Source organism: Zonotrichia albicollis, chromosome 5, assembly GCF_047830755.1.
Source record: "Zonotrichia albicollis isolate bZonAlb1 chromosome 5, bZonAlb1.hap1, whole genome shotgun sequence".
NCBI classification, from domain to species: Eukaryota; Metazoa; Chordata; class Aves; order Passeriformes; family Passerellidae; genus Zonotrichia; species Zonotrichia albicollis.
In genome coordinates, this window is record NC_133823.1 from 15,107,558 (window position 1) to 15,131,480 (window position 23,923).

The window sequence follows — 23,923 nt, forward strand, 5'->3', positions numbered from 1 at the left end:
TGGGATCTGAATATAGAGTTTGGATTAACTGGGCTTTGCCTATTGCCATGTGCACCCACCTGTGGGAGCTGGAAGATGGTAGCTTAGCAAAGTGTAGTATACTGAGTATGCTGGGTTCCTATATATATTCTATATATATAGGAATATATATATATATATATCCTAGATATATTCTTATACTGGTGTCTAGTCTGGGCTGAGCTGAACCTGCAGTTTCTTCTGTACTGATAGGGTGTCTTTCTTTTGCTCTGTTACTATTCTTACTAAACAGTTAGGAAGTTAATTGTTAGCCAAGTCTCTCTTTCTTGACTTGAAGGGCAGTGATTTGGTGGGATGAAGAAATACAGGCCTGTATGTAACAATATGTACAAGTATAACAAGACTAGCTATGCCACAGTGGAGTCTGAGGATGTTCTGGAGCTGAGGTGTTCAGCCTGCCCCTGTTCCCAGTGATTTTGGGTGGATGACAAGCCATGCTGTGCTCCTGTGATTGTACTTGGCTTTGGTGTGAGCAAACAGCAACCAGAGCTGTTCGTTCTGCTTGAATCATTAGGTATTAGTGATAGAGGCAGAGTGTGTGTAGGATTCCTGCTGAATATTTCCCTTAGTGATGTTTAGCTTTAGTTGAGGGATTGGCATGTGGGGTGTGTTCTCCTCTGCTGTCATTACTACCTCCCTTCAGGGATATCATTGAACTCAACAGGAGTTTTAGCACAGAGTTTAGGCAAAGTGTGGTAGGCCAGTGGAATCTTTGCAAATCTGTTTTTTCAGGATATAACTTTTTACACTACTGTAGTTACATCTTAATGGAGCAGTAGGTTGCAGGGGAGAATACAACAGCACATGTTCTTCTCCCTTTTCCTTTTGTTTTTTTCCTGCACAATAGACAGGTATTAAAAGTCAGCTGAGGTTAATTAGCTCTAATTTCCCCTTCTTTCTCACAATCATTCATTTTTGTTCTGAAGATGACAGGGGACACCTTACTCTTTCTTCTATTCCAAGCAGTGAGAACATCCTTAGGGAAATTATTGGGTCAGGCTGAAGACTTGCTTACCCCGTGCCTTGTCTCCAGCAGTAATTAGCAACAGATGTGGTGAAGGGAAAAGAAGTATGAGAACAATTGCATATTTGTGATCTTGTGATGTAGAGACTTTCTAATCTGGAGATAACATCTGGACTGTCAGGTTAAAGCTACTGATGGACCTTGTGCCGTGGGAATTTTTTCTAGTTCTTTTTGAGTGTCTCTGGCTTCTACACCATCCTACTACAGTGAGTTCTCAAAGACACTGTAAGCTGTGTGCAAGAATACATCACTGTGCTCATTTTTGACCCTTGGATCTGCAGGTAGTTCTCTGACACTTCCCTCATTTGTGGTATTAGGAGGAGTACTGAATAATTGTTTCCTATTACTTGCTGACCTTCTTCATACTATTACCAATGCTAGACATGTGAAAGCTTTCTCTTTCTCTCTGATGTCTTTTCCAAGAACTTGCTGCTTAATAATGGGCTTTGTGCCTGTGGGCTCCTTTACCTGCACACCTTGTGGCAGGATGCTGCCTCTGTGCACTCTGAGCAGTCCTGAGGGCTGTCAGGGAGGCAGGGGGAGAGACAGAGCAGTCACTTTTCTTCCCCAAATGATTCCAGCTCTGTCAGCTGGTGAAAACAGCTAAGCTGGGGATCCTGCTCTTTGCACTGACTTGCCATATGACCAGTGATGAAATGCTTGGGCTCTTTTCTGTGAGTCGGGAAGCCCCCTGAGATGGCAGAGGAGTGGGAACAAGGTGCCAGTGTACTGCTATGGCAGCAGTGAAGCAACCAGAGATGCTGACAGCACTGCTGAACTGAGGCTTGTAGGGAAGATGCAGTGCCAGAGTGAGTATTGGGTTTTGGCTGAAGTCCCATGTCAGTCCTTGACACAAAGGTCCTGCTGGTTCTTCTGACTACTCCTTGTGGAGCTGGCCCATAATCCCTTCAGACCATGGTTTATAGGGTGAGGACAGGAGCACTGAGCTGTCTTTCACTGCATGGCAGGCAGAACAACCAGAGATGTGCCCCAACACTGTGGGAACTGAGCCTGCATAAGTGTGTAAAGTAGCCTTGAGTGGGGACTGCATTTATCTTCAGGCTCTCGTTAAGATCCTTTACGTAGTCCTATCACCATGTGTGATGGAAATAAGATAACAAGGTCAGTAACCAGAGAAGTTCAGAATTTCTGAACCAACCTGTTCAGAAAACACCAAACAACAGCCACACTCTGGCATTTACTTTGAGGAAACTAAAGCAAGGCATAATCTGAGAAAAGTGAAGTAATCAGTATAGTTACAAATACCTGTTTTCTGATCTCTTTTAGACCTTGCTTCTCTTCATCCTCTTAGCATGCTGGTGATAAATGATGGCAGGATCTTTGAACAACCCTGAGTATTGCTGTGAATGGAGCTGATGTTATTTGCTGCTGTATTTTCAGAATTCTTTTTTTCTTTATTCTTTCTTCACTTTCCTTGACTTGTCTGTTCTCCTTTGTCTTGCCCACCCATCTCTTTTGGTTTGAGAGCCACATGGGCATCTTGGAGAAAGTGTCGAAAGCCTGTAGTGATCACTTAAAGAATTCTCAACAGCTCTGAAAGGGAGGAAAAAGGTCTTAAGGTCCTTTCTGACTGCTTGTTGTAACTGCTTTGTATTGTGACACACATGAGTGTAACTCTGCTCAGCATCCTGTGTTGCTGGGGTGCCATTCACAGGGGCTGCCACCACTGCAAAGTCCCTAGGCCATGTGATGGGGGGATATGCTGCAGAGCAGGAGTGTTTGAGGGTCTGGTCTCTTCATCAGTGGCTTCCCAGGTAAAGATTTGGGGGAAATGGATTTATTAACACAAAAGATACATCTGTTTTCTCTTCCATGCCCTTCTCCACGCTTTGTGTTTCTTGTATCCCTTTTTCTCTTTGTTTCTTAAGAAATCTCCATAGCAACCTCCCTGCTAGGAGGAGGAAAGAAGCCAGGCTGAGAGAAGCAAGAGAAAGGCAGCCTGTGAAAATAGCCTGGGTGTGTGATGGAGTTTTAGCTTTACCTTTACTAATTCTGTTCCTGAAGTAGCTGTTGGGTTTGGGCTGTGGTTGAGAAAAATAAGCATAAGGTGTGGTGGTGCCAGGGAGATGCACAAGCGGCAGGAATTATATCCAAGCTGGTTTGAAGAGGCCTCTGGAATCTCTAGTCCCAACTTCCTGCTCAAAGCAGAATTGTTGTACATTTCTGTACAACAATTCAGACATCAAGCAAGAGTATGATAAAAAGGAGATGAAAAAGAACACCACTTTCACCCTCAAGCTAAATTAAAGAGCTGTATGCAAGATCTCAAAAGCACAAAAACCCTTTAATTTTGAACAAAATTCCCTTGCAGGAGTAGGGTGATAGAGAAAGGTGGGTGTGAGTTTGTGCACAGACCGACCTGGGGGGATAAAGATAAGAAAACAGGTGTAAAATTTCCTTCTCAGCTTTTGGGAGAGCGGTGACACTGAAGGTAGGACTGGGAAGCTGCTGCTGGAAACAGTGCCCAAGGCTGCCTAGGGTTTGTTTTTTTGTCCTGGGATTACACCCATGCCCTGCTCCTGTTGCCCAGAGCCAAAGTTTCTCAGAAGGCTGTGTTGACTCCTTTAGAGGGGTGACAGTTCTCACTCCAGCACATAATTTCTTGGGACATTAGACTCCCTAGCACTGAATCCACATCATGCATGCAGGTTAGCAGGAGGGAGGGTGGAGAGAAAGGTGACTCAAACACCCAGTGAAGGGCTGAAAGCCTCATGCAGAAGCAGACCTGGGCTGCAGGAACCCAGAGTGCAGGAGGCAGGGACCTACTTTCCCTTTGTGTGTGGTGCTAGAGGAGGTTGCCAAACATTTTACTGCCATATTTTACAGCTATGCCCTGAGTCAACAGCCTGTTCAGTTTGCTCTGGATTGCCAGGCCAGCTGCTGTATAATCCCAGCCACGCTGATAAGTGGAAAATACAAGCCTAGGGAAATCTGACCAAGCCTTGGTGAGATACAGTGCAATCATTCTGTGCCTTGCAGGCAAATGCAAGTGTGCTGTGATACCAAGCCCATGCAAGTGGAGAGGTTTTTGCCTGGAGGTTCATGCAGCTGACACACAGCAGTACCACTTGTGGCAGGGCATGGGTGTAATCCTAGGACAACTCTGGAGCAGGGGGCAGAGCAGATATCTGGGCCCTGTCCAGTATTTGAATGTAATGTGAGAACGTAACTGAAGGATTTGAGTGTCTACAGGGCAATGCAAGGATAAAAATAAAAAGAAACCTCTTGTCTCAGCCTTGTCTCCCACTCCCTCCATCCATGCTTCTGTGTGGCTTCTGAAGGATAAAGTACTACTGGTGGAGAAATCACATCCCTTGAAACTGCCCCATCCCTGGTGTGTGGCTGACAGCATCAGGAGAGCGTTTTAGCTAACTGAGGAGTTTATCCTGTCCAAGGCCATTAGGGAAGATGCAGAAAAGGAGCTGTTATTGTTGCCAAGTAGAAAATACAACTGCTTAACATGTGATAAAACCAGCCATGGTTATGCTATGGATGAGTCCCTGACCTGGACGAGTCCCTCAGCTTCCTGATTTCAGGAGTACTGCGGTGTATCTGAATGTCCTCACCTGTGGTGGAAGGGCTTTCAGATGATGGCATTCATACAGCGAGAGCACAAAGATGCTGCCAAAAAGGATCACTGGGAAGGGCTGTACCAAGGTCTGTGCGTTCCTAGAGGTGGGACCATGAGATTAAGGGCAGGTTTACCCAACAGAGCCGAGCTCTCCACTACTGATAGCCTCCAGCTTCCTCATTTCCTGCCTCCTGTCTCTCTGCTCTGGTACCCTTCCTGAAATAATTGAAGTGGGGGAAAGGAAGCAAAACAAAACCCAAAAGCCCTCCCAAACCACTGTGTGGGATTCAGCTAAGCTTTTTTGTTGGGCTGGAATGAAAGGTTTCCTGTAGGTTCTCTCTGTTTGTTTATTTTGCATAGCTGTTTTAAATTGCATTTAAAGAAATAAAAAAAAAAATCTTTGTAAGGAATTTGTTTTGTTTGGAAGATATTTCAGTGGAGACAGTGTTGGCTGTGTGTTTAAAAATGAGAAGGGGAGATATTGTTTAAATGTTGCTTTCCAGTTCTGGTGTGCCTTACATAGTCCTTTGTTCAGTGTGAATCTGGATAAATAACACATTTAATTTAAACAACTGCCACAAACTCCTGCCTGTGGCTTTAAAGTTCAGTAAAATTGCGGCACCTCTTTGTTGAGTTCTACTAATAAATACGGTTTAATTTTAGAAACATGAAGTTTTGTCATGTCCTTGCCTGGCACAAGATACATAGAAATAAAATAAGCTCTGAGTATTTACCAGCTTCACCATGCTTTGCATGCATGTGTTAAAAGGGATGGTGATGCAGTAAACATTCACAGAAATGGCAATTGCTCTATAACCTAGGGGTCCTGGACACAAGCCATGCTAGGGGGAGGTGAAGCAAGGATAATTTCCAGAACAGTGTCCATGTGTGACAGATTCATCAACAGGCATCAGAATAATTTTATATTTGATCCTGTTTTCTTGTTGCCAGTGGTGAATAAGGGTGGAAGCAGAAAAGACTGCTCATAAAATGTCTCATGTCTGTCAGCAGAGCCTTTGGAAGCTTTTTCTTGTACTGCTGTAAAAATGGGATTTCCCCCCCCCCCCCCCCCCCCCCAAATGTCCTGTTTCTTAAGAGTCCTACCCTGGTCTGGAAGAGCCTCTGCTGGGTGTGTTCTGGATCTGTCAGGCTTTGTGTCTGCTAGGATGGCCTCTTGCATAGTTCTGTGGCTGATCTTCCAAGTTATCGCTGCAGTGAGAGATATGGCTGGGTGGTGACAAGGCAGGGAAGACTGATGTGATGTTTTCCCTTCGTGGATGTGTTGTGTTCAGGGACTTCTCAACACACTGCTGAAGCTTTCCTGTCCCCTTTGGTTTTGGAATGAAGACCAAGACTGAGATAGTTTCTAAATTTGGCTCACATTTGGTGTCCCCTGCAAGGCATGTTCTGGCATCCCTGTGTGAGAAAGAAATGAAGGAGGAGGGGGGGTGAGCACCTTGCCTTTAGGTAAGGAATGGGACAGCGGGTGAAAAAGTAGTTTAAAGTTGGTGTGACAAGGTGCATTATAGGCAGGTTTTTAGGAGCTGATCTTCCACTTTTTAGATGGCTCATTTGTTTAATTCTAGTCAGCTCAGTGAATTAAACTTTTTCGCTTCACCTCACTTAACTTCTGTGTGCAGAGAGGCCTAAGCAATTGATATGACTTTTGCTTTTCGCGGCTGTTATTTTCTCAGGCGTGTTTTTGATTACTGTTGTCTCTGTTGCAGTTGTTTGTTCTTCTGCAAAAAGGGTGTAAAGCGCTCATACTCTGTTATGTATTTTATGCCTTTGTCCTCACATGCATCAGTTTGAAAACAAAACAAGGAGGAAATGGAGAGAAGCTCCTTGTAGACTGTTCTCCTCAAGGGATGGATTCTCATCCATCTCTTAGAAGATATTAAAACCAGAAAAGCAATAAGTTACCTTGGATTTTCTGTGGAAGTAACTTATTTAGAGATTACAGGAGAGTTGTGTCGTTGAGCAGCTGAAAAAGCAGCGATGCTTGTGATACTGCATCTCTGCCATTCCTGTGCTTGGCTTTTGACAGAAAGCCTGACTTGACTAAGGTGTGATAATATTCTGGCAAGACACACGTGTGGTGTTGCACCTCTGTCACATAGATCTGCAAACCAGCAACGTGGCATGGTTTCACCAAAGTAACCATAACCCAAAAGCCTTTTATTCCCCCTCCTCATTTCTGCCTGTAGCAGTAAACAAACACTTTGGATTTGATTTCTGTAACAATATTATGATGTGCCCATCTCATTCCAGGCTTCTTCTGAAGCCTTCCCGAGTAGCAGCTGACGTGTTATCTGCAGCCTGTGTACGGAGGTAGTGGCGGGGCTGATTGGCATGCTGTCTTCTCCCTGTCTGCTGCTATTAGAATTCATATCAAAGAAAGCTGTTTGGTTCCTTTCTCCTGGGCAACTGCGGGAGTCAATCACTGCTCCCTGATGTGAATGGCAACAAAGAGAAACTGTTCATTGATTCAGAGCAAAGGAGCCCAAGCGGGTGCTTTGATTTCACAGAAGCTCTGCCCTGCAAGGGATCTGCAAGGTTAGGCTGCCAGTGTTTTCGCAAATTTTGTCCAAATTGTGACTCCCAAAGTGTTTTGGCAATGGAGTGAAAGACAGGCAGGCAGGCCTCATGGATAATTTTACATTAATAACTATGACTTATGTGTGCCAGTGTAAGACCTATGATTCCACTGTGAGAGTCAGACCATAATTAAATATCTAACTCTGTAGTGGGGCTGTGCTGGTGGTAAATGGGGTATTGACTTCTGGCTCATATTTTGACTAAAACTACAAACACAATGTAAGGACTTCAGCAAATCCCAATGCCTAAGGTGGTAATGTATTCTGCAAATCAATAATATATTAGTAATAAAAATGACCAAAGCATGCATCCATTAGGAATTCATAATAGAAATTTGTTTAGGTTATATAGTGTATGTATTGATTGCTGCTATTTAAAAATGAAGTATGGCTTTGAAGCAGAGTGCTTATATATGTAGCTGCTTACAGTTAAAATTCATTTATTTTTAATATGAAGATGGACTTGATAACATGGGGAAATATGTATGAATAGAAGTCACTATTTTATATTGCAAAATGTTATGGGAATATAAGTGTGCTGAGAAGCCACAAGTAGATGTCTGATGTTTCTGAAACCTAAATCTTGGATTTAAGCAAAATAATAAGCAATATATGTGGCAGCCACTATTTGCAGTTCCAGGCTTCCAGGTAGCTTAAGTTTTTCTTGGCTTGGTGCCTTAACATTGAATTGCTTACCTGTCCATTTTGTGGTAGAGTGTATAATGTAACTGGATGTAATAAAGGAATGATGTGTATGTGTATAAATATATATATATATATATATGCATGCTGATTTGCCTGTCAGGGACAGGTCTGCCAGCAGAACATAGACCTTAAAAAAAAAACCACAAAAAAACCACAAAAAAAACAAACAAAAAAAACAAAACAAAAAACCAAAACAAACAAACCAAACCAAAACAAACAAACAAACAAAAACAAAAAACCCAAACAAAAAAAAAAAAACAAGACAGACAAACCTACTAAAGACATAGTGCCATACCTACACTTTCATCCATCCTTCTAAGCTTTGGCTGATTATTCCAGGTCCAATGCATCTGCATTGTTACCTTCTGTAAGGACAAAGGGTGGAGAAAATAATTCACATGCCATTACTGCAGTCTTTGTCTCACTGCAGCAAATAAAAAATGTTTTAGATTTCACAGATTATGGTTCATTATGAAAACAAAGCAAGCCTCTGACTGAAAATCCCATCTGTTGGTTTGCATTAAGCAATTCCCTTCCTCCTCCTTGCCATTTATTATTCCTGGGCATTCAAAGAAGCCATCCTGAAACATTTTTTTTTCTATTTACAACCACTAAAGGCAGTATACAAACCTTCTCATTATGGATAAGCTCAGCAGCTCTGTATGAGAGGTTTTGTGTTGTTTGGGTTTTTTTTTGGGGGGGGGGGGGGGAGTCATTGAATTTTTTAGTGTGGGGTCTTTTTTAGGTTTTCTTTTCTTTTTTTTTTTACTCTAAGTTAATAAATTCAGTGAGTTCCATGCAGCTAAATGCCCCCTTCCTCTTCCTGTTCTCTTGCTCCCAAATCTACATAGATCCTTAAAATACAAAGTAACTCTAATGATCAACAAGCCAGACTGTTTGCACAGTAGAGACCTCACCCAGTAATTTGTGAATCAGGCATTGGTGTGTTCCAGAAATATACTCAGTCATTGTTTAGGTACTTTAGCTGATAAGGAACAAATCTCATATATATATATATATTTTTTTTTTTAATATACATATATAAGTAAACTGTTTCATGGTAAATTGCTCACATGGTTAAAATTATTACCTTATTTCTATCTCCATGTATCAGACTTCAGCTTCCAGATCTTGCATCTTTCTTGCCTTTTTCTAGTAGATTAAAGAGAAATATCTTCCCTTGGTAGCTACCAGCAGACAATAATAGTCTTTTAGACCAGTTAAACAGACTAAGTAATTTTGGTGGCTGTCTCGTTAGACTGGCTTTCCAGGCTCTACTTGATTTTTTGTTTTTTACTTTTTTAAGTTCTTTTGCAAGCCCTTTCAAAGTTTCTGACAAACCCTCTGAGGTGTAGGGTACTGCAATGTGTACATTTTCAATATGTACATTTTCCAAGAGTGAATGGTCTCATTAACACCATATGCAGGGCAATTTCACCTTCCCACTTCTACTTATTATTCACCTCCTCATACTTGCAGAGATCGTGTTTGCCCTTTGAGTTGCTGTGTGTTGTTCAAATTGTTATCACTTATGGAAACAGTCTTGTTTCAGAGTTATTGCTTGCAGGCCGGTGGTCTGACATAATGAGCACTTCTTGTATTCTTCCATGGACTTGGATTGGTCTGTGTTCAGGCATGGTCTGCTCAGGTAGTCTGTAGATCAGTCTGCAAACTGACAAGGTCTGTGTCATTACTTAACATTTCATCACTTTTTGCACTGACTGTAAATTTGGCAAGCTCTGAGTTTATTTTCTCTCAGATCATTGAGAAGTATGTTGAATGATTTTGGACTGATGAGGTTCTTGCTGAACTTCCAGAAACGCTTTGGTTGAGATGACAGTTCCACATTTACATTAGTTTTTGGGGAGCGGCAGCTAATGCATTTTTCCTCCATGGAAGTGAACTTATGGTCTGGTTTCGTGCCCCCTAATTTTTTTTTTTTTTTAAAGATTGTTAGTAGCAAAGTGCCCAAAATCAAGCTAAAAAACTAAACTTCTTAATTCCTAAGAGAGTTGTGAGTTTCTTAAAAACTCCCATTCTTCAGATTGAATATATTGGATTTTTTGCTATTAATATCTTTCCAAATATCTGCTAGAACAGAAAGCATCCCTTTATCACTGTGAATGATGAATAATTCTGTTTGCCTCTTTCTAAATACAGATTGGAGAGTTACTGAATATTTGTAGGGAGTTCAGTTTGTGCTTGATAGCTGGTTGTCTTTGACCCACAAACCTTACAAGTTTAAAAATACTGATGCTTCTTTAAAAATTCTGCAAGCTTTTTTTTTTTTTTTTTTTTTTTAGTTTGATGGTCTACAGTTATTTAGTTTGTATTTTGAGCTTTTAGCGCTGCATGTTTGTGTTTCCAAACTGTAATTTGTACTTGTTAACTACCCTGCTGCTGTTTTTTTTAATTAATTTTTTGTAAGTGAGAGTAGACTACTTAACAAAAGAAGCATTTCTCATGATTGCAGAGTTGGGGATTTTGTCATGTGGAAACAGACTTCTCAGTTTACTGTCTGCATTTTTAATCTTAAATCTTCCTGTCTGTTTAATTTTGTGTGAAACATTTTAACCTGTGAGGAGCTATCCTGGCTAAAACACTCAAATATTTGTGTTACAAGTCAGGACTGTGATCTTTTTTTCTTACCAAGTAAAATTGGTTTGTGGTTATTTGCTCATAGACATCTGTGTGTTTGTTGATGTTGGTGGTTTTGGTTTTGTTTGTTGCTGGTTTTTTATGGAAGTCATTTTTTTTTCTTTGTGGTTTTGGTTGGGTTTTTTGTTTGTTTGGGGTTTTTTTTGTCTGTGATCAACACAATCAATAAGGGCTTATATTACAGTGCCTCAAAAAGATTGGCTCAACAATAAACTTGTTCAGTGACCTTTTGTGTTTTGCCCAAGTTTTTACCCCTTGAAAAACTGTTGTTTTCTTTTTTTTTTTACCCTACACTTTGAGGACCTTTATTATAGAATAATGGGGGGCATTAGAAGAATTGTAAGTAGCAAAATCTGATTTATTTTATGAAGGCTGTTCCTTGTGCTCCAAAAATTCCCTTGGAGGGACAGTGGCAGCAGAATTCTTTCCTCAAATATGAAAATGGAGCACAAGATGATGGAAATATGTAACAATTTTATTCTTAGAAAAGACAGAAAATTCTAAATGTGAAGTATAAATAACTCTAGAAGAACAATGCTTGAAACAGGTACAAAAGGAAATGGATATTATAGATAGAAGAAAAAGTGCTTGAAATGGATTCTTTGTTAGCTATAAGTAATTTCTATTTAGAAAGTGCACTTAAATGTACTGCAACATAATTACATTAGAAATTTAATTAATTATCTCCCAGAAAGTTTTCTGGAAACCTTTCTCGGATGCCTTTTTTTTTCTTTTTTTATTCAACTTGAGAGAATCCTTCAAAACCCTTTAGGGGCAAACAGCACAGGGGATTTACCAAGTGCTTGGTTTTCCAAGACCCCTTTCTGTGCCCTTCTGATAGGCATCCTCTCGTGTCACAGCAGTGCTGGGGCTTGAAAAAAGTCCTGGTCTCTCTGACACCTTATTTATAGGGGAAGGAGGAATGGACTCCTTCATCAGGTTATTTTGTCAAAAATATTTCTTTGCCTTTGGGCTCACTATCTCTCTCTGATTAAACTGGGCAAATATATCCTGGTTTTTGCTGCCAGAGAGATCAGCAAAAGATTTACTTCTTTCATCTACCTCTTGAAGGAGGACAATTTGAAACAAGTCTAGTGATTGTGTTAAAAAAAAAAAAAGGCCAAAAAAGAATGAGTCTTCCATCCATCACAGTTGTTTGCAGTGGTTTTCTCCTGAAGCAACTTAGATAATTTTTTTTCAGCCATATTTTCATTGAACTGGTGAGCATTGTGCCCTCAAGTGTAGCATCTGCACCTGTTTGTTACTCATGCTGCATGACTATCCTTTTGTGTGTCACTGTAGCTCCTGTTCCTAACCTGCACACATTTCTCCTTCTCTTTAAAGTGTCCTTTGGGGCACAGACCCTCATTTTGTTCAGTTGTGCACATGGGTGTCTGCAGGAGCCCTACAGTTTCCCATAGAACAGGTAATGAATCATGATATCCAGTGCTTTAGGGACTTCCATAAAGCAGGGCTGGCTTTCAACCAGTATGAGGTTGGTGTTTTGTTGTTTTTTTTTTTTTTTTTAAACTGAGCACAATGTCTCTGTGACTACTCACACTTGTTATTGCTTTTTAAAATGTTTATTAGTCTGTTGTGAACCCCTTTGAGGGCTGGAGTGGAAAATGGAAGCAACTTGTATCCTGGGACACCTCCACAGCTGGTGGGGTGCGGGACAGCAGGATTCAGAGTGGTTTATTGCAGATTAAAATGTAGCAAGGTGAGTTTGGCCATGCTGTTGTGTCTGGCTGCCCCAATCTGCAATGGGAGTCCTGATGGTACCACAGGGTAGCGTCCCCTCCCTACTACAAAGCCCAGAAGCTCTCAGCTGTTCACATGACTTTTCTGGGTGCAGTTGATATGTCCAGGGCATTTCTGGGAGCCTATAGCTGAGCATTATTTCAGAATTTATTTTTTAAATTATTGTTTTGTGACTCACCTTGAGATGGGGTCAGTATTGTGTGCATGTAAGTATTATATCAGCACACGCCCAAGTCTAGCTATGTGATTTTTCTGGAGCAATATTTGCACGGGTTCTGTTAGGTGGGGAAAATAATTAAGGACAGTGCTTGCTGTGAGCAGGTGGGCACAATAGCAAACTTCATCACTCAAGATTATAGCTGTGCTTCCTAGAAGGTGAACCATTTTCTGGAGGTAATTAATTAGTTTAATGTTTTGCTGTTTTCTACTGAGGAGAAAGGGATTCTATGGACATAAATATGTGAATTTCTTGAAAATCTGCTTTTACTTCAGATATATATTTCTACCTGGAGCAAGTGTGCATGTTTCAGCTATTTCCCCAAATCTAATTCTCCTACTGTCCTTTTTTTTTTTTAAGACTGAGGGGAAGTAAATAACGTTGGCCACTGTTCAGATGAATGTGAATGCTTCTGAAAAGCTCTTTGAAGCTGCTAGTAACTTCAAGGTGAAATCCTTGATATTTTGAGGTCAAAGGAGGAGGGGGAGTAAATGTCATAGAGTTTGGGGAGTCATGATTCAGAGGACTGCAAAGAATGGCTTGGCACAGCCTACTTGTAATTCTTGTTAGTGTATCAGCAAAAAAAGGATCTTGGATCTCATGCCAGTGTTCCTGGGGTGGAGCTCATCTATGGCATGCTATGGAAAACCTCATCCAGCAGCTGGGGGACCGGGTTATCTTTGTAGATAACTCACAGGTAATTTACACTAAGAAGCACCCATTGTTTTTAAAAATTCAGTAGGGGACCCCAGATGTCATTTTGCCATTTTGCCTGTTTCATATGCACCATGCTTTTCTAAAAGTTTAAGAAGTGCATATATATTAAAAAAAATAACAGACTCCAATTCTGAGAAGTCAGGATCTTAAGGTAGTCTCAGAGTTCTATATAAAACTTTCACAATTATGGCTAGTGGAAAGAACAAATTCCCTGTTGCTATTCATGGCAGAGACTCAAAGGAGCGGTGATGGCTAAAACACAAAGAAAAATCAGTTATTAATGATCTATTTTTTAGCCATAGAACTTCTTTGAGATGGCTAGTCTTTGAGGTCTGGGAAACTTCTTGTAAAATGAATGCTAAAGGTGTAATTTTTGGCCTTTGATGTAAAGCAGTTGGTTTAAATGGTAAATATTTGGGACCCCAGATTTTTCTGCAGATATTTGAGCGTCAGGCTCTAATACTTTGGTAGAAATTCTTTTTTGTCTGCCTGTCTTTTTCTCTGGATGGTTCTCAGCATTTCACATAGTTCTCCTCTCTAGGCAGTACAAACTTAAAAATAGATTTACTGCTCTGATAAACAAGTCTGTAAACAGCACAAAGTAATCTCCACTCTGCTCTTCATCATTTCTGTAATAATGCAGATATTTCTACAAGAGCTTTAATGTTCCCCTTCAGAGGCTTTTCAGGGAGCTGTAAATCAAAATTAAACTTTAACTTTGCGAAGGTATTTCTTGATAGGAGTCTATTATTTGCAGCTCTTCAGCAAAGCTCCAGATACATCCAACCTAATTTTCTACAGCCTTAAAAGAATTGCTGAACCTGCTGAGTTCACCTGGTCCATTCCTGACTTTTTGTTTTTTGAGGTCGGTTAGTTACTTTGTTGTGGTTTTATGTTTGGGGTTTCCCCACTTCTCTTTTCACCTGCCCGCATTTATTTCTCCTATGGTGAGATAAAAGTCAAACTTGGGCTGTGTTTCATCTCCAACTTTTGGGAATGCATTTGTGTCTTGGCGTGCTGCAATTATCCTCGTCCTGCTTCCTGTTGCCCAGGGCTGCCTCTTCCCAGTCCACAGTGGTACAAGAGGCAGAAGAACACCTGGGAAATATCTACCTAGGCCACCACTAAATCCTGCTGAAGCCCATTCTAATGGCAAACCTGAAATAGCTCTGCTGGTAACAGGAAAGCTATTCCAGCTTTGTGTTATTTTAGAAAGGGTAGGAATTTAAGCTAGTGTTTTAAAATGGGAACAAAAACAAACTGTAATTTTAAATGAACTTATTATATAATATGAAATCTGAAAATTATGATCAGATTCTTTTTAGTTAATGTTCTTAGACTAAACCCTTGATGCTCATTTATCTAACTGGCTCTATGATTATACCTGTTATGGTGGTTTATAAAAGTATTTATATGAGATTAAAGATTAACCTTACTAATGGCAACAATTAAAACCTACACTGGAGTAATTTGAAATGGAGCAAATTCTGTTATTACTCAGATCTTCTCACTTCACCACATTAATTTGTGCTGTATTTAATGTGAGATACCAAGGTTGTTCAGCAATGTCAAAGTCAGAGCTTCTCTGATTTTGAGGTTTTTTGGGTTTTTGTTGGAGACAGTTGAGTGCCTGTTGTAAAAACAGTAACTTTGAGTTGGGTAAGAACTACATGGCAATGTTTTTCATGACTAAGGACCCCAGTGAAATGTGTGGTGTATGGATTTGTAAAAAGGACTCGTCCCTGTGGCTCAGAACCTAATGCTTCTTTTATTGAGAACACAAATGTCTCAATGTTATGGACCAGGATATAAAAGCCAGGTATTTTAATAATGTCACTGTTAGGCTGGAGGGCAAGTTTACCATAAGGGTTGGTTACAGAAATTAAGCACCACAATACAAGGCTTTAAACTCTGACACTTTCCCTGTCTGTGCACAGCTTTCCTACACTTGAAAGGTAATTCACATGAAAGAAGCCTGTAATTTAAAGAACATTTTTATTTAATGTGTGCCTTTCATTACAAATTAGATGATCCACTGCAAAGGAAAAGATACTTGGGAATAGCTTTTTTCCTGTGATGGGACCTAAATATTAATGTACTTGCATTCAACATCCCCTTGGAGGCCACATTTTGTTTGTCTGTTGTTCTCAACTTGTTGCTTCTGCTTTAATTAAATTCATTAAAGTGACATTTAGCTCAGGCTGGTACTGTGCTCCTGACCTCTGATTTGAAAGTAGGTTGCCATGTTTTTTTGAAAAGCACTCTAAATTCAGCCTCCCTTCCTTCTGAAAATCTTGCTTTCTCCCTATGACCTGAGCTAACCTTTTCTGAGCTGATTCAACTCTATGAGCCCAGCAGAAATTCCTCCTTTCCCTTCTGCCCCCACTGGTTTAGTTTCTTGGTGAATTATTGACTTGCCCTGCCTCATGAAGAGTTGCAGCAAGCACAGAGCTGGATGGATGCACGTCCAGCAGCAGAGCCATGGCTGGAGATAGGAGGGTTTGTCTTGGGCAGGAAGCAGGATCCCTTTTCCTTCCAACAACGCTCTCTCTTACCCCAGAGCCCTGTCCCTTCAGCAGCCTGGAGGGGGGTGACCCTTGGTGACGCCTTGCTCTGGTGGAGAGGTCAGCTGCAGAGGTGTTCACCTCTCCATGGCAGGGAGATAAGTGAGGAGGGGGCCTTGTTAAAACTCTGCAGTTCTCAGAGTTTCCCATGAGGCAGCAGCCCCTGAGTGCCAGGAGGTGGGAATGGAGAAGGAGAAAGGAAGTGCAGTATTGCTGGTGCTCTGCTTCCTCCCACAGGCCTGGTTTGGGTCTCCCTGGCTCAGGCTGTCCTTACACGGTGCCTCAGTCACCTCCTCCTGTCAAACTCCTCCACTCAGAGCTACCATATTGATTCTGTGGTTTTGTTCTTTTATCACTTCATTTTCTTCTCTCCCAGGGCTTTGCAATGACCGATTTCCCTTGCTCACGCTCGCCCCTGCGTGCAAATGCATCCACTTCACTGTTGTTTTTTCTGGTGATCTTCCGCAGTACTCTTTGCCTGTGAGTTTCTTTTCTCTAGGAAGATACTGAGAGATTCTAAGATAATCTAATGCTTCTTATTCATAAGCAAAGCTCTTCCTTACTTGGGTAAGGGTTTGGGAATGTAAGGGCAGAGAATAAGGATATTTGGATATTTATCAGCTGAGCATGGCAAGGGGATGAGGAGTATTGGTGATATGAAGAGTGAGCAGTAGAATTACCCCAGGATGCAGCTGTCTGGTGCTCAATCCTCTGGCTGCTGGCCCTGGGCTTTTTGGGTATCCAGAGGGTGGTGGAAACAGCCAGTTGTTTGTCCATCCCTGCTTTGAAATCTTGAGTGCCTAGAAATGCAGAAGAGATCTGCCATGGAAATAAATGGTGCTTTCCATGAAGCTTATGCATGGAGACAGAGGCTTGCTTCAGAGACAATTATTTTAGGACTTGCCTAGATTTTGAAGTTTTTTGTATCCATAGTTTGTATCCATAGTTGTCACCTTAGAAAATTCACTGTTTGTGTGTGAATTTTGGCAATCCCTACAGAAAATCCTCTCCATGTTTGCTGCAGCCTTCTGTGAATCCTTTTAATTGTGGGAGAGGGCATCAGATATAAACTTCCAGATGAACATCCTCTTCTGTTTTCACTCATGGAATCTGGGAGAAAATCCCTAGCAGGTGCCCGTTGTGTGCTATAATGGAGATAGAGTAAGCAATTTATGGAAGATAGTTGACCTCAACCTCCACATAAACAGCACAGGGAAGTTTATGAGGATTTTCTGTTTTTTAGCTTTTCTTTGGTTGCTTTGACTAGGGTGTTGCCCAGCCTTCTGTTTCTCTTCTGTTTGGTTTTGTTGTATACTCCATCCCACCATGTAAAAAGATGCTCTTTGAGTTTGTGAAGTCTGTTCATAGCTGGCTGTTTGCTGGCTAAGGGGGAATCAAGGTGAAGGTGACCAAAGGGAAGTTGAAAATTGCTTTTGATATCATCTATAAAATAAGAAAGCCCGAGACAATCTAGGAGGATGTGGGTCTTTGATTCGTGTGGGGAAACCAGAGCTGAAGCCACATGCATCACTTTCTGAGGATGCATCTAATTCTCTTCCTCCTTTCCATGGCAGATTTTAGAGTGCTTAATGGGGGAGATAAGATCATGTTCCCATTTTGGTAGATGAGACAGCAATCAGCTGAGGCACACAGGGGAGAGCTGGGAATGGGAACCAGGGATGTCCAGCCTTGCACTGCTGATGGCTTCAGCTCTTCAGCCACACTGGCTGCCTTCAGTCTTCCATTCTTCCCCAGGGGAGCTGGGTATGGATGTTGCAAGCATTTGCTGCAACGTCTTGGCACCAGCCTTTGTCTGCAGGATGCACCTTTCTTTAACCCCACTGCAGGATGACAGTAGAAGAAAGGCTTGTCCACCCTGTCTCTCTAGAAAAGACATTGTGTTTTTTCATTTTTTTTTCATTTTTTTTTATTTTCAGCATCTGAAGAGAAAGTGGGGGAGAAAGAATGGTATTTCCATATTTGTATATTAATCATAAGATTTCAGAGAACTTGGGATAAGCCAAGCTATTTTAAGTTTGTCAGAACTTTGCTGATATTTATGAAAATACTGGGAAGGGGGGGTTATTGGATGCTTGAGAAATGTTTGTTGTCACCATCTTTAACTCAAGGTTTTGCTTTCTACTAATATTGCTCTTGAGATCAGAGGCCAGGCATAATTTGGATTAAGGGAAATAGAGACAGAGAAGAAACAGTGAGCAATGTCTGCATGCAAACAATTTGTGCACTAAGGAGACTTTATATCCTAATAGGGAAAAGTAGGGCCCTGGTTTAGAAAATCACTTCAGAAAGTGGAGTGAGCCCTACAGAGCCCATTGACTCATTGACTGGAAGGGATTTCCGCTCCTACCCACACCTGAGTAGGCTGGAGAATAAGAGGAGGGGGACTTTTTTATTATTACTTTAAGGTTTTCCCCCCACAGAGCCAAGGTGAACTGTGGGAGTATTAAATACTGCAAAATTACAAACACAGAAGCATTCTTCCAAATTACTAGGAAACCTCTTTCCACAGCATGCTCTGTTTGCACTTGGGAACAGTAAGTCAGATACTTAGCTGGGCAGACCAAATCATATAGAGAGCTTGTGAAAATAATTATCTCTACAATTCCAGCTTTTGTTTCACGGCCCTTAAATATGCACTGAATTTTCGCTCTGAAAATTCTGAGCCAGAACATGATTTTGCTGGGAAAATTGCATCTAAAACCTAATTAAAAGCATCAACCCACACTTTTCTTTTAAAAGTACATCTACTACCATCATGCCTCTAAATGTAACAGAGCTCAACAAGTCTCTAGCAGCCAAGGAAACACATAATTTAAAGGCTATTTCGGCATTTGATTAAGCACACAGTGATAACTACAAGCCCGTGCCCTGCAGGCATGACAAGAGGCAATTATGTTCTGAGGTCAAAAGCGAGGGGGAGAAAAAGCACAAGATTTTGATGACTTACTTAATTTTCCAGCTCCTGAAATTAGCAGAGACAAAGGAGTTCTAAATCGCCCAGATAAAATCCTGTCATTATCTGTTGCCTTTTCACCCTCTGCTCTCACTTTGCCCTGCAGAAGCTCAGGAGGATTATTTTCCACCGAATGGCTGCACTTAAAAAACTCGAGTTGGCACACATTTAAACGTTAAAGAATTTGAAAAACACTCTTTTTAAGTTCTGTATTTAGATGGCTGTCTGCACATAGGATCTTGGAAAAAGACACCTGTTTTTCAAAGTAGTGAGCTGCCATCAACTCCTCTTGACTTCAAGCCAACAATTAGGTCACTTATTTAGGAGATTAAATAAGGAGCTCAATGAGAGACTGTGAAGATAGGGAGCTGCTCGAAGAAGAGAGAAGTGTATTAAAGAATTAATACAATCGTGCTGTGTATTTCACAGATGGGCTTTGATGTATCTTGTTTCACAGCAAAAAGCAAAACATCTTTGCTCCTTACAGGAAAACCAGTAAAAATGATTAAGTAAGATTATCATATAGGGGCACAACAACAAAAGATGTGTTTACAAGGAGATAAACAGCCAGGCTCTAATCTCCCTTTGGAATATTTATTGCAGATAGTGAGGTAGAAGAAAACACCATGCAAAGTGAATGATTTGGTGGTCAATGGCAGGATGGAAAACATGCCTATTGCTTTAGGAGAAAGCACGATAGCAGATCATGCTCTATTACAATATTCAGCTGCTTCTGGTTTTTCCAGGGTGTTAAATTTTTTATGCCTTTTACCCAGAAAATAAATGTAAATGTTGACTCCATGATACCACAGGGAGGTGTCTGTAAGTGAAAGCTGTCCTCCTTAGAGCAAGCAGTCAAGTGATTATGTGAAAGGCAAAAAGGTGAATTCCAGGAAGTTTAAAGCTGCATTCAGAAATGTTTGCATCTGTCCAGAGATTCTTTACTGGAGAGTAGAGCATGAGCTGTTATTTTGAGGAAGGGGTGTTCAGCTTTGGTTTGGGGTGTTTAGGGGGCATCCTTGGAACTGATATGCATCCAATTTTAGTAAATCAATGCTGTAAAGTCTCATGTACAGGAGATACACCCATGGTACTATAAATGTGTTCTCATTTGAGGTAGAGAAATATTTTTAATGGTTTTGTAAATTGCTGTTAGCAATTCTTAATGTCTTATTTCCGGCATAACACAAGAGTTAAGGTTAGCTGCATTTGTACAGTATTGCTGTTTGACAGATACACCACGTTTTTATAATTAATTCTCAGGCATTTAATTTTTTGTGATTTTAAGCAGGGTTTTCCTCAGCCCTTATGTGTTCAATTGATATAGAATGCTTACTAAAAAAATACTCCAAAACATAGGAATTAAGAGCAAAAATATTCTTTCTGAATCGTGTGGCTCAGAAATTCTGTATTCTGTAGTGGGAACTGTAAAAAGTAAAGTATTACCAACTCTCTTTGCCCTTTGTATAGCCTGTGTTAACCTTCCAGAGAAAATGATCCAAACTGCCCAAGGACTGGGCGAAACCATAGCTCCAAACAGCTAATACTGCCTATAAACCTCATTTTGTCATTTTTTTGGCAGTTAACAGGAGTCATCTAAGCACATGGCAGGAGGAGGGAGGGCCCTTGGCCTCAGCATTCTGCCAAAAGCTGCTAGAAACCTTCTGCCTCCCATGGCACCAATCTGCTCAGGTTTAGCACAGAACAGGCTTGCGAGGAGAGCTCACCACAGCTCTTGTCCAAAATCAGAATCCTGGCATCACAAGTTTTTTGGTCAGCACTGGCCTTCTGCCACAGAGTCCAGTGTTTGACAGAGCAGAGCCTGCTGCAGGCTTCTGTGGACAGACCCCTGTAAGCAAACTTAATACCTCTTGAAGTTGTTTTAGGGCAGGCTGAAATTGCTGAGCTCTGCTGACTCTGCCTTTCTGGCTGGCTTATCTCTTCTATCAAATCTTGTATCTAACATTGTCCCATCCTTCTTCCACTCACCTTTTTGACTAGTGGTATCAAGCCAAGAGTAAGAGTGAGGCAGTGCACTTTAGAGGTTCACAACTGTCCTTCTCATTTTCCTCTTCTAGTAACAGGAGAAGCTGGTGGCAGTGAGAATTTATGGCATTACGCAAATGTGTGGTACAATATGAGCCCAGGGCAGAACTGTTTCTCCAGTCTCAGGGAAGGAGGAGATCTCAAGTGATCCAAACCCTAAAGCTGTGCTAATTGTGCAAGCTATTATTCAAGAATAAGCACACATCTGTCTTGGGAGCTTGGCAATTAGTCCACAGCTCTGGCACACCAGGGAGGGTCTGATATCAAAGTAATCCCTGCAGATTTACAGAAATTGGGATCTGAAAATCTGTCCAGTGATAGATAAATGAGACAACTGACAATAATGGAAGGATTCATGGAAGTCAGTGTGTTGGATTGCTGCTGACAGATAGGGCAGCCTTGATATAGTCAACTGGTATTCTGAGAAACAGCAATATAATCTTATTTTCCATAGGCAGACTTGGTGTGAATGTACCATGGCAAAGTTTTATGGAACTAACTGGCAGATCATTGGATGGGATTTTTGGTTTAGGGAGGGTGGATATTTTAGTGTTTTTATAATGGGGGCAGGAGGAAAGGGAGTTGTTGAAAGATGCCTGGTATCAGATGGGCCATGGATCTACTGGAGGCTTAAACCTCTCACCATCACATAGAGACAGGCTTGGGTTGTATGTTGACTTTTGTGGTTGGAAGTGTACAAATGTCACTTGGAGGGCACATCATCCATGTGTCTAGAAATCTTTATAGTTCCTTTCATTCTTGTGGAAAAAAGGAGAAAAGGAGTTAGCTTTTATTTCAGCTTGTGACTGGTGTGCTAGGCTGGGAAACAAGTATTTGGTTCCTAGCATCACCATGCATTTCCCATGAGATCTTCTGGAAGCTGCAAAGCTCTTCTGTGGCTGAGTTGAGAAAGACAATGTGTAGCTACTTCATGTGGATATTTGGGGATTAATATATTCACGTTCGTCAAGCTGTTTAAGATCTTTGCATCAAAGAGGCTGTAGAGATGGGAAATACAATTGCTTGTTGTCAAGTGGCATTGTTTACTAATACTTTAGGGCTTTGTTTTCAAGGCATCTCAAAGTGTGTTTCTTTTTTTTTTTTTTTTTCTTTTGCAAACTGTAGCCTGGATTTCTTTTAAAACAGGTAAGATTTCTGAGAGCTCTTTAATTTCACAAGTATTTGCCAGCTATTTGACTATCTAGGCAGTCAATGCAAAGCTAAGACTGAACTTAAATCATCTGGTGTCCCATAAATTTGCCTTTCCATGGAAAGTAGGACCCTGCAGGGCCTAAACTTTGGTATGGTTGCCAGAACCTGCAGGCCATCCCCTGGCATGCTGCAGGCTACAGCAAAAGCCATTAGGATCACTTTTTCTAAGGGCTAAGAAAAGGACCAGGAGCAATACAGATGTTACTACATCTGCTGTAGGAGAGGTGCAATCTTGCTGAGCAGGTGGGATCCTGGTTCTTGGATTGCTTGCTGTCATAAAATTTTCTTTGCTTGTTCAAGTACAACACAGGACTGTAATTTTATATATCAAAGCCAATTAGTTTTTCACCTGGTAAGTAGAAATAATAACAATGCCATAGTTGCTATTTACCTGTTTCAATAAGGGATGTCTAAAGCCCTGTATAAAAGGGATCTATAGCTTGTTTTTAAAATGACAAAATCAAGTGATTTCTCTGGGCAGCCAGCAAGCCAGCGACCAGACCCCGTTCCTGCAGCTCTTATCTGAACAGTACCGAAACTATCTCAGCACAGCATATGGGTAAAGCTTCTGCTGAACGTGATTCCGCTTTTAATTTTAGCCCGAGCGTGGAGAGCCGGTGCTGACTGTGTTTGTGTGTTAATCCTTGCAGCTTTCAGCCGTGCCCCAGTGCCCATGGCTGTGGTCCGAAGGGAGCTGTCCTGCGAGAGTTACCCCATCGAGCTGCGCTGCCCGGGAACAGATGTGATCATGATCGAAAGTGCCAACTACGGCAGGACCGACGATAAAATCTGCGACTCTGATCCTGCTCAGATGGAGAATATCCGCTGTTATCTGCCAGATGCCTATAAGATTATGACTCAAAGGTATAGCGCTTAATATTCTTTGTTTGCTGACTGTCGATTTCTTTAATCCGGAGGGTACACACCAGTTTGTGCGTGTGTTTGCATGAGGAAATGCAGGTGCTTAGTGTGGATGTATGTGCACAGAATTACAGCTATCGTTGCTAAACTGAGGGTTTAACCAAGTTGATTTAGCATCATGCAATATAAATAACATTTCCTGTAAGTATTGCTCATCAGTCATCCTGATTCTCTGTGTCCCAGTTTTCCCTCTGAAATACCTAAATATCAAGGCTCTTAATGAATGTAGAAGTGAAATCTTTCTCAAAATGCATATTCACTAGTTCCTGTGCTGTGTTCAAACAGAAGGCCAGTAATCTCCTTGAAACAATCAATATTTTGTGTTCAGAATAACATTTACAGTTTTGAAGGCACAAAGAGGCATCTGCATCCTTCCTTGTGTTGCCAGGCTTTGTTTTAAGGGAGATCTGAATTTCAAGTCAAGCATTGGATTTCTCATTGATGAATTGCTGAATTTCTGTATAATAACTGTGGCTGTTAAGCCTGGCTGTTGCATATGGAAGTGGTAACTGAGATACAGTCAGACAAGTAGAGAGAATCTTGTCTTGCTTGCAGAGCCAGGGCCTAACAGCCTATTCCAATATAGAGGTATCTTGTTTATGAAAAACCTTTTAAATGTTACTGAATTTTTAAGGATATTTTCTAGCACAAATGGTGTTGTGGGAAGGATTCATAAGTCACAGCTCTTGACATGTAATTGAATTCAGTAATACATTCCTAATGCATGAAAAATTATTTAGTGCATTTGACTGTTAATTAGTAATAGAGATTAGTATTTCAAGGTATTAATAATGGCATTGGCATAGGCAAAGTGTTGCTAATTGATGTCATGACAACATGTGTTTGGGTCCTAACAGTGACCTCATGGCTTCAAGCAGTGCAGGGTTTTAATGAAG

The 23,923-nt window shown here is 41.1% G+C and overlaps 1 protein-coding gene and 1 long non-coding RNA gene across 32 annotated transcripts in view; one reads left to right on the plus strand and one right to left on the minus strand.

Annotated features, from left to right (window-relative positions):
• The window catches only part of ADGRL3 (adhesion G protein-coupled receptor L3), a 488,531-nt gene that overhangs the window by 206,068 nt on the left and 258,540 nt on the right, over positions 1-23,923 (plus strand). For 30 of the 31 annotated variants that reach the window (XR_012580371.1, XR_012580372.1, XR_012580370.1 and 27 more), the window contains 2 exons: positions 22,020-22,040; positions 22,757-22,970. Coding sequence is in view for 28 of the 31 variants with exons in the window: in XM_074540856.1 (XP_074396957.1) it covers positions 22,020-22,040; positions 22,757-22,970 (235 nt within the window). In the remaining 3 variants the exon portion in view is untranslated. The remainder of the gene's footprint in view (positions 1-22,019; positions 22,041-22,756; positions 22,971-23,923) is intronic. The other variant, XM_074540864.1, reaches the window with a different exon arrangement.
• LOC141729132 (uncharacterized) lies at positions 15,573-19,136 on the minus strand. Its single transcript, XR_012580373.1, has 2 exons — positions 18,843-19,136; positions 15,573-17,814 (listed from the first exon to the last, which is right to left on the minus strand). It is a non-coding gene; the product is annotated as an uncharacterized LOC141729132 (long non-coding RNA).